Below are 12,195 nucleotides of genomic sequence, written 5' to 3'. Positions count from 1 at the left end.
CTGGAACTTACTGTGTAGACCAGGTTGGCTTTGAATTCACAGAGATCCACCTGTCTCTACTTTTGCCTCCTGAGTGCTAGGATTAAAGGCATCTACCATGATGCCCAGAAAGATTTATTTTTATTTTGTGTGTGGGTTTTGCCTGCAGGTATGCCTGTGTACCATGTGAGGGCATGATGCCCATGGAGATCAGAGGAAGGCATCAGATCCCCCCGGGACTAGAATTATAGACAATTGTGAGCCATCGTGTAGATACTGGGAACCAAACCTAGGTCTCTGGAAGAACAGCCAGTGTTCTTAATACTGAGTCACCTCTCCAGCCCTAACTTAAGCTTTTATTTTACCCTAAATAGTAGACACTATTTTAGGATAAGGTAGTAAGTAAAATGGTGTTGTCTTTATACTGTTAGAGATAGATATGTTTTCTATATTTTTAAAAAAATATTTATTTATTTATTCATTCATTTATTTATTTATTTATTATGTATACAATACTCTGTCTGTGTAACCAGACCCCATTACAGATGGTTGTGAGCCACCATGTGGTTGCTGGGAATTGAACTCAGGACCTTTGGAAGAGCAGGCAATAGCTCTTAACCTCTGAGCCATCTCTCCAGCCCAGAGATAGATATGTTAAGCTGCTTGTTTTATGTTCATTGTTATTACACTGAGCTAACTGAAGGAATGTCAAGCCAGCATAACAGGTGGTTTGTCCAGATCTGCAGTCAGTGAAGACGCCCTGAAGAGACTGTTTGCACTAGAGTGGTGATGAGACTAGGAGAGCTGAGTGGCGCTCTTGCTGGAGAGGGGACCTCGGAAGAGAGGCCTCAGAGTGAGAAGAGCTAAGCAGGGGCCCGCGTGGATGGAATATAGAGTAAGATGGCTGAATGGCAAAAGAGTGTACTGAGAATTCTGTCCCCTTTCTAGTCTGATGATGTTAAGATTTTTTTTTAAAAGCTGCTACAGTGATAGAAAAAACACACACACACACGCACACACACACACAAACACACACACACACGCACATATAATAGAATATTGGACTGCAAGGGAAAGAGATGAGCACCCCAGGGAAGACCTGTTGATGACCATGGTAGAACTGAGAAAGATGGCGAATGCTTGGATTTAGCATTTCCAGTGAAGATCACCAGATACGGGTGCAAGAAGAGCAGTTGCTTCACCAACTGGTAGGATGTAGGAGACAAGAGACAGAGTTGAAAACACCATGCACTCATTTATTTATTGCTATTGTGTTTGCTATATGTGTTTGGGCACAGATGCCACAGTGTGTGTGTGTCAATAAAGAATATCTTTATGGGGGCTGGAGAGATGGCTCAGAGGTTAAGAGCATTGCCTGCTCTTCCAAAGGTCCTGAGTTCAATTCCCAGCAACCACATGGTGGCTCACAACCATCTCTAATGGGGTCTGGTGCCCTCTTCTGGCCTGCAGGCATACACACAGACAGAATATTGTATACATAATAAATAAATAAATAAATATTTTAAAAAAAAAAGAATATCTTTATGGAGTTGGTTCTCTCCTTCCATCTTTGTTTGTTGTTTAGGTTTTTTTGTTTTTTGAGATAGGGTTTCTTTGTGGCTTTGGAGTCTGTCCTGGCACTTGCTCTGTAGACCACGCTGGCATTGAACTCACAGATATCCACCTGCCTCTGCCTCCCGAGTGCTGGGGTTAAAGGCCTACCTTCTCCTTCCATCTTTATGTAGATCTTGGGGATTGAACTCAGGTTTCCAGGCTTATATGGCAAGTGCCTTCACCTGCTCAGCTCTGAACTCATGTTTGACCTGAGGTGGGTGGCCATAACAACAACGAAGGATGCTAGAGAAGGACCAGGTTTTGTGGGGGAAGGTTGCAAGTTTGATATTTACTTACTGCATTAATGGCACTTCTGAAGAATTCAGCTTAGAATGAAGAAGCTAGTTACAACCAAGAAAGCAGCTGGAAACATGAAGTGCTCTAAATAAGGTCTGGCTGGAGATAAATATTTAAAGTTCACATTATAAATTAAAATGCACATAGTAAAAAATAACATCTAAACAGTGGCATATGCCTTGTGACATGAAGGTACATTTTCCCTACCCAAAAGTATTCACCATAGTCACATGGATAGTGTGTATATCCATATGAATATGCACATGGATTGTTAACAGAGGCATAGCTTTTCTGTCCTGACATCCAGTCCCAAGTAAACACACAGAAGCTTATATTAATTATAAAATGCTCAGCAAGTAGCTCAGGCTTATTACTATTACTAACTAGCTCTTACTTTTAAATTAACCAATTTCTATGAATCTTTGTATTACCACATGGCTCACAGCTTTACCTGTCCTCTAGCATCTTGTTTCTTGGGCAGCTCACTGGTGTCTCCCCCGACTCTACTTCATTCCAGTCCTCAGTTTGGCTTTCCTGCCTGAGTTAATCCTGGCTTGCTATAGGTCAAACAGCTTTATAATTAGCCAATGAGAGTAAAACAGATTCACAGCTGCTATAGGTCAAACAGCTTTATAATTAGCCAATGAGAGTAAAACAGATTCACGGCATACAGAAGGATTATCCCACAGCAGTGGATAGTATGTATACCCATATGAATATGCACATGTTAGTATGTATACCCATATGAATATGCACATGTTAGTATGTACACTCATATGAATATGCACATGTTAGTATGTACACCCATATGAATATGCACGTGGATAGTGTATACAACTCTTCCATGAGAGGTCCCCCAAAAAGCCACTAGTCATGATGCAATCAGCAAGAGCGTTTTTATTATACCACATGTATAGGGGTCGCACACACCTGAGAGGCACTTGTAAGCTCTTTTTAAGGACAGCAACAGGAATGTGAAAAGCAGTGACCATTCTATTTAGGATTGGCTTATGTAAGTGGCAATCATATTAGTACATTTCTAATTGGTTTGGGCTAGTGGGGGTAGGCCAAGGCTCTAGCTTCTCCATTCTTGGGCTTTGTCCTTATTTGGTCATCATTCAAGGGGGGTAAAGGGGTGTTGGCCCAGCAGCATATGTGCCCCACCTCAACCAGGGTCAGGGCCATTGGTTTTTGCCCTTTGTTTGTGAACTGAAGTCTAGTTCTTAGTGGAGCTATTAGGGTTCATGATCTTTGCCTGACTCCCTCATTCCCCACCATGTCCAAACCAGACAGGATTTCTCTGTGTAGTATGGTTGTCCTGGAACTCAGAGGCGTGTGCCACTACCACCCACAGCAGATGCATAGATGCACTATTTATTTATTTTTGTTTTTCAAGACAGGGTTTCTCTGTAGCTTTGGTGCCTATCCTGGAACTAGTTCTTGTAGACCAGGCTGGCCTCAAACTCACAGAGTTCTGCCTGCCTCTGCCTCCCGAGTGCTTGGATTAAAGGTATGCACCACCACCACCAATGCATTCTTAATCTTTAGCTGTCTCTTTGCTAGTCATTTTCTTTGCTGTACAGAAACTTTTGCATGTAATAGAATCTCAACTGTCAATTTTATTTATTTTTTATTGTTTTAAAATCCTGGCTGTACTGGAACTCAGTCTGTAGATCAGTCTGGCCTAGACCTCAGAGATCTGCCTGACTCTGAGGCCTCCTAAGTGCTGGAATTAAAGGTGTGTACCACCACTGCCCAGTTCAACTGTCAACTTAAAAGTTCTGTAGCCATGTTCAGAAAATAACTGATTTTGCACTTTTGAATTATTTTCTGTTTTCCTGTAGTAATTTCTAAGTTTCATGTTTTACACTAAGGTCTCTGATCCAGAGCCTGGCATGGTGATATGCACCTGTAATCCCAGCAGTTGGTATGTTGAGGAAGAAGGACCATGAGTTCAGGGTCACTTGTGGTGTGTAGCAAGACACTCAGGAAACATCTTTCCATCCATTCTGAGTTGATTTTGTGGTGGTGAGAGATGAGGGTCCAGATCCAGTCTTCTGCATGTATGTTTCCACTCATTCCAGGGTCTGTTAGTCTGTCCATTCTCCAATGTTTGGGGATCTTTGTGAAGGAAAGACCAGTTGGCTGTGGATGCAAAATTTATTTCTAGGTTTTCTATGGTCTGTTTATGCCAATACCACATTGGTTTTGTTACCATGGTAATTTAGCGTTCCTCGAAATCAAGTATTGTAAACCTTCCAGCTTTGTTCTTTTCACTTAAGATTTCTCTGTTTGGGGGGCTGGAGAGATGGCTCAGCGGTTAGGAGCACTGACTGCTTTTCCCGAGGACCAGGGTTCAATTCCCAGCACCCACATGGCAGCTCACAACTGTCTGAAGATCCAGTTCCAAGAGGATCTGACACCTTCACACCAATGCACATAAAATAAAGTTAAATAAACCATAAAAAAGATTTCTCTGTTTGGGAGTATATTTCCATATGAATTAGGGATTAGTTTTTTCTTTTTCTGTTTCCATGAAGAATAGTATTGACATTTTGATTAGGATTATGCTGAATCTGTCAATTGCTTTGAGTATTATGGGGATGTAATTGTATAATTCTTCCAAATAATCAACTTTGGGGAGTTATTTCCATATTCTAATTGAAAGATTTTAAAACATTTTTTACTTACATTTGTATGTGTGTTTGTGTAAATGTGTACACCAGATCACCTGGAGTAGTTACAAGCAGATGTGGGTGCTGGAACCTGAAGTGGGGTACTTTGGAAGATCAGGAAGTGCTCTTAACCTCCGAGCCTCTCAGTGTCTGTCTTCAGTTTCTTCAGTGTTTTGCAATTTTCATTGTGTTGGTCTTTGACTTTCTTAGTTTATTCTTAGCCACAAAATAAATAAATGAAACACTTATTATGGGTGGGATTGCTTTTATGATTTTTTAATGGTATGTTGAATTTCTTAAAAATTTAATGTGTATGCATGTGTACTTGAATTTTTATATGTGTAACATGTGTGCCTAGTGTTCATAGATGCCACAAGAGGGCATCAGCTCCTGGAAATGGAGTTAGAGCTATGAACTGTCACGTGGGCACTAAGAACTGAACTGGGGTCCTATGGAAAAGCAGCACATGCTCTTTTTTGTTTGTTTTCTTGAGACAGGGTCTCAATTATGTAGCTCTGGCTGTGTAGACCAGGCTGACCTCAAACTCGGAAATCTGCCTGCCTCTGCCTCCTGAGCGCTAGCATTAAGGGCTGTGCCACTATATCTGGCTGCAGCATGTGCTCTTAACCACTGCATCATCTTTCCAGCTCCTCAATGTATTCTTGAATTCTGTTTCCAAATATTTTGTTGAGAATTTTTCCATCTTAATTCATGAGAGAATTTAGCCTATAGTTTTGTTGCTGTTGTGTGTTTATTTGGCTTTGGTAACAGCATAGTACTGGCTTCCTAGAATGTGTTTGGTTGTGTTCCTTTCCTTTCTATTTTATGGAGCATTGATATTAACTTTTTTTTTTTTTTTTTTTTTTTTTTTTTTTTTTTTTTTTTTTTTTTGGTTTGAGACAGGATTTCTCTGTAGTTTCAGAGCCTGTCCTGGAAATAGCTCTTGTACACCAGGCTGGCCTTGAATTCACAGAGATCCGCCTGCCTCTGCCTCCCGAGTACTGGGATTAAAGGCGTGCACCACCACTGCCTGGCTGACATTAACTTCTAAGGTTTGGTAGAAGTTGGTAATGCAGTCACCCAGTGTTGGACTTTTCTTTGTTGGGAGATTATTGTGGTTTCAGTATTGTTGCTTGTAATAGATGTTTCTTTTTTTAATGTCCACTTGACTTTTAAGTTGGCCATTGGTATTTATCAAGATTAGATTAGATTTTCCAGCTTTTAGGAATCTAGGTTGTCAAGTTATGATCCTCTGGATTTCACTGGTACCTGTAATTTTAGTAATTTGGGACAATCCTCTCAGCTTCTATCCTCTTTCCCTTCTGTGTCAATGTTGTTCCCCACATGCTCTTGCCAGGTTTGAGTCAGTCACTATTACGAGGCCAGGTCTCACTTGTGAGGTGGCTCCCCTTGCTGCTGGTAGAGTGAAATTTCTATGGGACTTTAGATGGGGACAGGGATTTTGGATGCCCAGAGCAGTACAAATTCAAACAGGTCCATTATCAAAATGTCTTCTGCCTACATAACCCTGGCAGGTGGCGGGGAAGGGGACAGGACGCTGCACTGCCAGTTAAAAGTGAATCCTTTTCTAAAGCCAGGTGGTGGAGATTCCAAGTTCCTTATCTAGCTAGACTGTAAACCTTTTAGGGATGTGGGTCTTCCCAGTAGCCAGGCCTGTCCCATTTGCACTGATGAGTTATCCTGGACTCTGTTTCCCTTCACCCCTGCAGAAGGGAACCATCTTTCTGGGCAATGGAGCTAGGGCAAGTGCTGGGATATTTTGTTTCTCCTGCTGTGTTCCTTTCTCAGTTCACTGGAAGCTATAGGTTTCCATTTGCCATTCTGTGGAATCCCAGTGCTTTTTGGTAGCTGCTTCTGGAAATATGAGGTTACAATCTGCTTTGTATTTGTGGAGGAATAGGTGACTGACACCACATCCAAAATGTTCTAAGGTCACATGTGCCACATTGGGCACACTCAGCAAACAGTGAGGCTATCATATTGAACAGCTTCTCTTTTCTGTATCTCTTTAGGACTGTAGGCATGTCATGCCAAATCCTAGACCTCTCACCATGCCCTTACTGTGTTACTTTGTGCTTCTGCCCTGTAGCTGCATTAGCTAGATCCTGAATAGGTGAGAACCGGTGTCCTCATCTTTTTCCAGACATTAGCGGGATGCTTCTATTTATTTCATACCAGTTTAAACTGAGATATATTTTTTACTGTAAGGGAGCATGTGTGATTTTTCCAGGGCATTACTTTTCAGTTTTTGGACATTGCTATCTTATGTATTTGTTCATATTGGCTAAGTGAAATTATCCTTGCTTTCTTGAATTTTCTAAATACACACAAAATACTTGCGTGCATGATGTATTATTCTTTTTTTAATAGTTTGTGTTCATTGGTATTTTGCCTACATTTATGTCTGGGTGAGGGTGTCACATACCCTGGAACTGGAATGCAGACAGTTGAAAATTGCCATGTAGGTGCTGAGAATTGAACCCAGGTCCTCTGGAAAAGCAGCCAATGCTCTTTAAGCACTGAGCCATCTTTCTAGTCCTTTTTTAAAATTTGTGTTTTTCAAGACAAGATTTGTGTAACTCTGGATATCCTGGAACTCATTTTATATACCAGGAATATTCTTTTAATGTGCTGTTGCAGTTTAATTTTTTTTGTGGGTTTTTGTGCATTTTTTCTATAGTTTTTATATTTTGATTTTTGGTGTTATTTACCTTACATACTAACTAGTGTTTTCCTGCTTTTTGGCCTTTTAAATTTTTTCTTAATGTTACATTTTTCTTGCTCTGATATTTGACCCACAAAGCATAAAGAATTTATTTTGACCTGATCTATAAAATGGGTCTCTGATGTAATCCCTGCCCCCAGTGCCAATCCGGTTGTCCTAGCAATATTAATGATTATAGCTAGAAATCACCAGTCTAGCATTGTCACCGGGTGAGGTCGCCTAGGGCATTGGCCCAAGTGCAAAAGAATTCCAAGATGTCAGTTTGTGGTTAAGGGCAGTCAGTAAGAACCTGACACAGCACGGGTGGGAGCAGAGCCTGGGTGCTGGAGGAACAGATCTTGATGGGCATGTGACAGCCTGCTGAAAGATGCAGGAAGATGGGGCTGAAAGCATCTTGTGGTCCCACAGTATTGTGGCCTATGGTGGTTTTTTTGGAGGAGTCGTGAGCGCAAATGGTTCTAGGTTCTGGCGGATGCTGTACAGGCGAGGGTTAAGAGATGACAGAACATTGGCTTCAGGAAGCTCAATTGCTAGGAAAGACATCTCTGTGTGTTTATTTTATTTATTTATTTATTTATTTATTTATTTATTTATTTATTTATTTATTTATTTATTTGGTTTTTCGAGACAGGGTTTCTCTGCAGCTTTAGAGCCTGTCCTGGAGCTAGCTCTTGTAGACCAGGCTGGTCTCGAACTCACAGAGATCCGCCTGCCTCTGCCTCCCGAGTGCTGGGATTAAAGGCGTGCACCACCACCGCCTGGCTCTCTCTGTGTTTAAATGCTCATATCTAGTCAAAAGGGAGAGGTGGAAGCAGGTGGAGAAAGACGATCATTAGGTGAAATGGATCCTGACAGTTACAGATCTAAAACTGACTTGAGACTGTTACAGCAGGAGAGTAAGGAAGAAGGTAGAACTGTTTCTCATTTATTTTTTTTTTACATTTACCTAGTGTGTACATATGATGCACATACCGTATCACACATATAGAAGTCACAAGACAGCTTTCAGTATCAGTTCTGTCCCACAGATTCTCATCCTCAGGCTTGGTGGCAGGTGCCTTTTCCTCTTTAGTGGCCCACGTTTTTGTTGAGGAACAGCTGGCTTAGGAGAGGTCTAGAAGCTCTGGTCTATCTATAGTAGGACTTCTGGCTCAGTGCTGCACTTGGTCAGGGCCAAGGACTGCTGTCCACAGTTCATTGCCGCTCCCCTCCCCCATGATGGCCTACTTCCTGCTGCCACCATGATACAGGTGGCTTCTTCTAATGACCCTGGATTGTGGCCATTCGGCAGAGGGCTACATGCCCAGGTACTGGTTATCCAGACTGCCATGGCAGCTCATCTGCAAGCAACCCTTTAAGCCTGTGGCCTGGATAATGAAGCCTTGTTGGCTGATATCTATTGCTGTTAAGAGACACCATGACTAAGGCAACTCAAAGAAAGCATTTAACTGGGGACTTGCTTACAGTTTCGGGGCTTAGCCCATTATCATCATGGCAGCAGGCAGGCATGGTGCTGAGAAGTAGCTGAACACTATATTCTAATTCAGTAGTGACAGTGGTCCTGGCATGGGCTTTTGAAACCTCAAAACCCATCCATCCCCAATACTTCCTCCTTAATTCTTCCAAATAGTGCCATTTTCTAGTAACCAACAGTGTCAGCCTTGTTGAGGTCAAGAGCTTAAAGGTTTCCAAAGCAAATATGAGCTTTTGGGGGCTATACTTATTCAAACCACCACAGCATCCAACCTCCTGAAGTCCCATTGCAACTGCTAGTAGATGTTTCTGGATGTCCTGTTCTAAGTATCCTCTATTCTGCAGGAGGACTCTCGGGTACCAGACTTCCGAGACACTTGGATAGGGGGTTGGCAGGGTCGGTCCACAGTGAGGAACAGTCAGCTGTATCTGACCGGATCTACCTGGAAAAGCTTAGCCCACAGTGAGTAGGAAGCTTGGGGAATGATAGCTGTTGAGATTAACTGGCCCAAGACTCTTGGTCCCATACCACTGACCTACCATGCTGGTGTTCAGGTCATTACAGAGCCATCATCTCTTTGTTGTAGGTCGCAGAGCCTCCCTGGGCAGTGGCTGCTGCTCTCCCTCCAGCCTATCCAGTTTAGGGACCTGCTTCTCCTCTCCCTACCAGGATTTGGCTAAACACATTGTCAACACCTCAATGGCTGATGTGAGTCTCTGTGCCTACTTGTTTCCCCCTCCTGTTGCTATGGCCAGACTTATGCTGGATGGGGAGGGAAAGAAGCCAGGCAGATTAGGGCCACCAAGGAAGGCATGGAAGCTTCAACAACTCTTCGTCTTGATAAATGGGCCTTTAGTAAACGTTAGCAGAACTGTTGAACCTAGAGAGCTGGCTTCTACCCTCTGTCCCCAGGTAATGGCTGCTTGTTCAGATAATCTCCACAACCTCTTCAGCCGCCAGGCAACAGCTGGCTGGAAGTAAGTTATTTTGTAGTGCTTTGGTCCTTCTGCTATGATTCTTTCTCTGCCCTGGCTTTCCTGGCACACCTCATGCTGGTAGCCTCCTTTCTATTTTGCCTCCTGTGTTTCCCAGCTACCAGGGTGAGGAACAAGAGGTACAGTTTTACTACAAGGAATTCTCTTCTACTCGACACGGCTTCTTGGGTGCAGGTGTGGTGTCACAGCCACTTTCTCATGTGTGGGCAGCTGTGAGTGATCCCACTCTGTGGCCTTTGTACCACAAGCCCATCCAGACAGCAAGGCTACATCAGCGAGTGTCCAACAGTATCAGCCTGGGTGAGTCCAAGGGCTTGAAGGCTTCCGAAAGCCTGGCCAGGGGTCAGAGGTAGAGGGTTGGAGCAGCACTGTTGGGAGCTCCAGACTGCTCAGCAAAATTGTGCTAGAGATCTAGTAATGGAATAAAGTGGGACTTCTGAGCATGGAATAATCTTTCTGTCCTTCTAGTGTATTTGGTGTGTGACACCACACTGTGTGCGCTGAAGCAGCTGCGTGATTTCTGCTGTGTCTGCGTGGAAGCCAAAGAGGTGCCTATATTGCTGGTGGTAAAATGTTTTGGGATGAACTTGGGCTGAGGTGCAATTAGCAGGTGCTAGGGTAAGGTGGCTTAAGTCATCATCCTGACTATATATATACCCTGTTTTTTATTACACAGGTAGAGAACTCACATGTATCTCTGTCCCTAGGGGCACCTGTCAATTATGGCAGCTCAGTCTGTGTATGACACATCCATGCCAAGACCCAGCAGAAAAATGGTCCGAGGAGAGATCCTGCCCAGTGCCTGGGTCCTGCAGCCTTTTATCATGGAGGGGAAAGAAATAACCAGAGTCATCTTCCTTGCCCAGGTGACACACCATTGCATCCTACCTCATGGAATATCTTGGGATGTTTCTAGAATCCCTGGTTGCTAAGCCATCTGGCTAGAGTAGGCTCATAGCAAGGGGAATTAAAGTAGAGGGAATGAGCAATTTATAGTCTTTGTGAAGCCCCCAGCACCAGAGATGGACTAACTTATCTGGGCTGACTATAGTGTCCTTAGGGAGTAGGTGGATTGTTGGAGCTGAAGGCAGCAACAGAGCAGAATCCTAGCTCACCCATCTAGTACAGCTCTCCAACTCCCAGGTCAACTCCACCTTCAACATTGGGGAGGGAAGGTTAGTACTTAGATCCAAACTCAGGAGCCCATGTGCATCTCCAGTCACCACTACCAGAATAGCTGTTCCAGGTCTGTCTGTACACCTTCACTTCTTCCTTCTCTTTCCAGGTGGAACTGGGTGCACCAGGCTTCCCTCCTCATCTTCTGAACTCCTTTATCAAACAGCAGCCGCTGGTTGTGGCCAAGCTGGCATCCTTCCTTGGTAGTTAGTATTGGGTTGTGGAGATAGCTGCTGAGATGTAGGCCCAGAACACCTGAGACTATAGCTGCTTCTACACCCTGAGGCAAGAAGAGCCCAGGCTGCCTGTGGTAGCCAACTATACAAATGGCATTAGCCCAGCATTGCCAGCAAAATCAGTATTTAGTACTTGGTTACCTCTGAAGAGTGAGCAACTTGAATTTCCTGGCCCTGGCTGTCCAATGAAACTCGATTTCTCACCTTTATTTCCTGCCTGTGGGACTCAACAACACACCAAAAACTGGAAAAGGTATAGCCTGCAGAACTGGGGACTGCAGTGCCTTGGCAAGGTGCCTCCTTGGCAGGCAAGCACTAGCCAAGGGTGCTCTGAATCTGCCTCCAACATACATCTCCATTTTGTGATGGAGTGACAGAAAGGATCAAACCAGTTTAAAGAAGCAACTGCATGAACCAAAGTCTGATTCAGAATTGTTTTTTCTCACCGAGTGTTTACAAATGCTTTACTATTCGTATTTACCTACATGCGCACACCCTACTTGTACTGGGTCACTCTGTTACTGGTACAGTTAGTCTAGCTTGAGCTCAGTACAATGGGAGGCAACTGTGGGGCCTGAAGACCAGTAACAGGAGAAGCTACATGCTGCTTGCTGACATGGTAAGAGGGATTTCAAACAGACTGTCTTGGAGATGATTAATTTCCAGCAGGCCTTGACCTTGTGCCAACACAATGCCTCAGTCTCCCAAATGCTGGGATTATGAGCCACCACACCTGGAACCTACTTTTTATATAAATCTACTGACTGGGTAGGGTGTGATGGCACATGCCTATAGCACTCTGGTAGTAGAAGTTCAAGATCACCTTTAGGTAGCCAGTCTGGGATACAAGAGATCCTGTCTCAAGCAACAAAACTATTGAACCATCTTTTTAAGTACTGAGTTTAACTGTTCTAATATGAGAGAATGGAAAAGGGATTGTTTTCTTGTATCTTGACACTTGGCCTGGCTGAACACTAAAGATGTTCCAGGTTCTTCCAGAAAT

At 43.5% G+C, this 12,195-nt stretch overlaps 1 protein-coding gene across 4 annotated transcripts in view; it reads left to right on the top strand.

Moving 5' to 3' along the window:
• The window catches only part of Stard9 (StAR related lipid transfer domain containing 9), an 88,019-nt gene extending 76,408 nt beyond the window's left edge, over positions 1-11,611 (top strand). Inside the window, exons 27-33 of one of the 4 annotated variants that reach the window (XM_038331874.1) lie at positions 9,130-9,247; positions 9,372-9,493; positions 9,698-9,762; positions 9,878-10,080; positions 10,249-10,328; positions 10,488-10,646; positions 11,066-11,611. In XM_038331874.1, the coding sequence (XP_038187802.1) occupies positions 9,130-9,247; positions 9,372-9,493; positions 9,698-9,762; positions 9,878-10,080; positions 10,249-10,328; positions 10,488-10,646; positions 11,066-11,167 (849 nt within the window). In that variant the 3' untranslated portion in view covers positions 11,168-11,611. Of the gene's footprint in view, positions 1-9,129; positions 9,248-9,371; positions 9,763-9,844; positions 10,081-10,248; positions 10,329-10,487; positions 10,647-11,065 lie in introns of all 4 variants that reach the window. The other 3 variants (XM_038331873.1, XM_038331871.1, XM_038331870.1) reach the window with 3 other exon arrangements.
• Positions 11,612-12,195: the final 584 nt, after the last annotated feature.

The sequence above is a fragment of the Arvicola amphibius genome, chromosome 5 (genome assembly GCF_903992535.2).
Source record: "Arvicola amphibius chromosome 5, mArvAmp1.2, whole genome shotgun sequence".
In the NCBI taxonomy this organism is placed as follows: domain Eukaryota; kingdom Metazoa; phylum Chordata; class Mammalia; order Rodentia; family Cricetidae; genus Arvicola; species Arvicola amphibius.
Note: the sequence above shows the minus strand (reverse complement) of the source record. Positions and strands in the feature narration are given on the sequence as shown.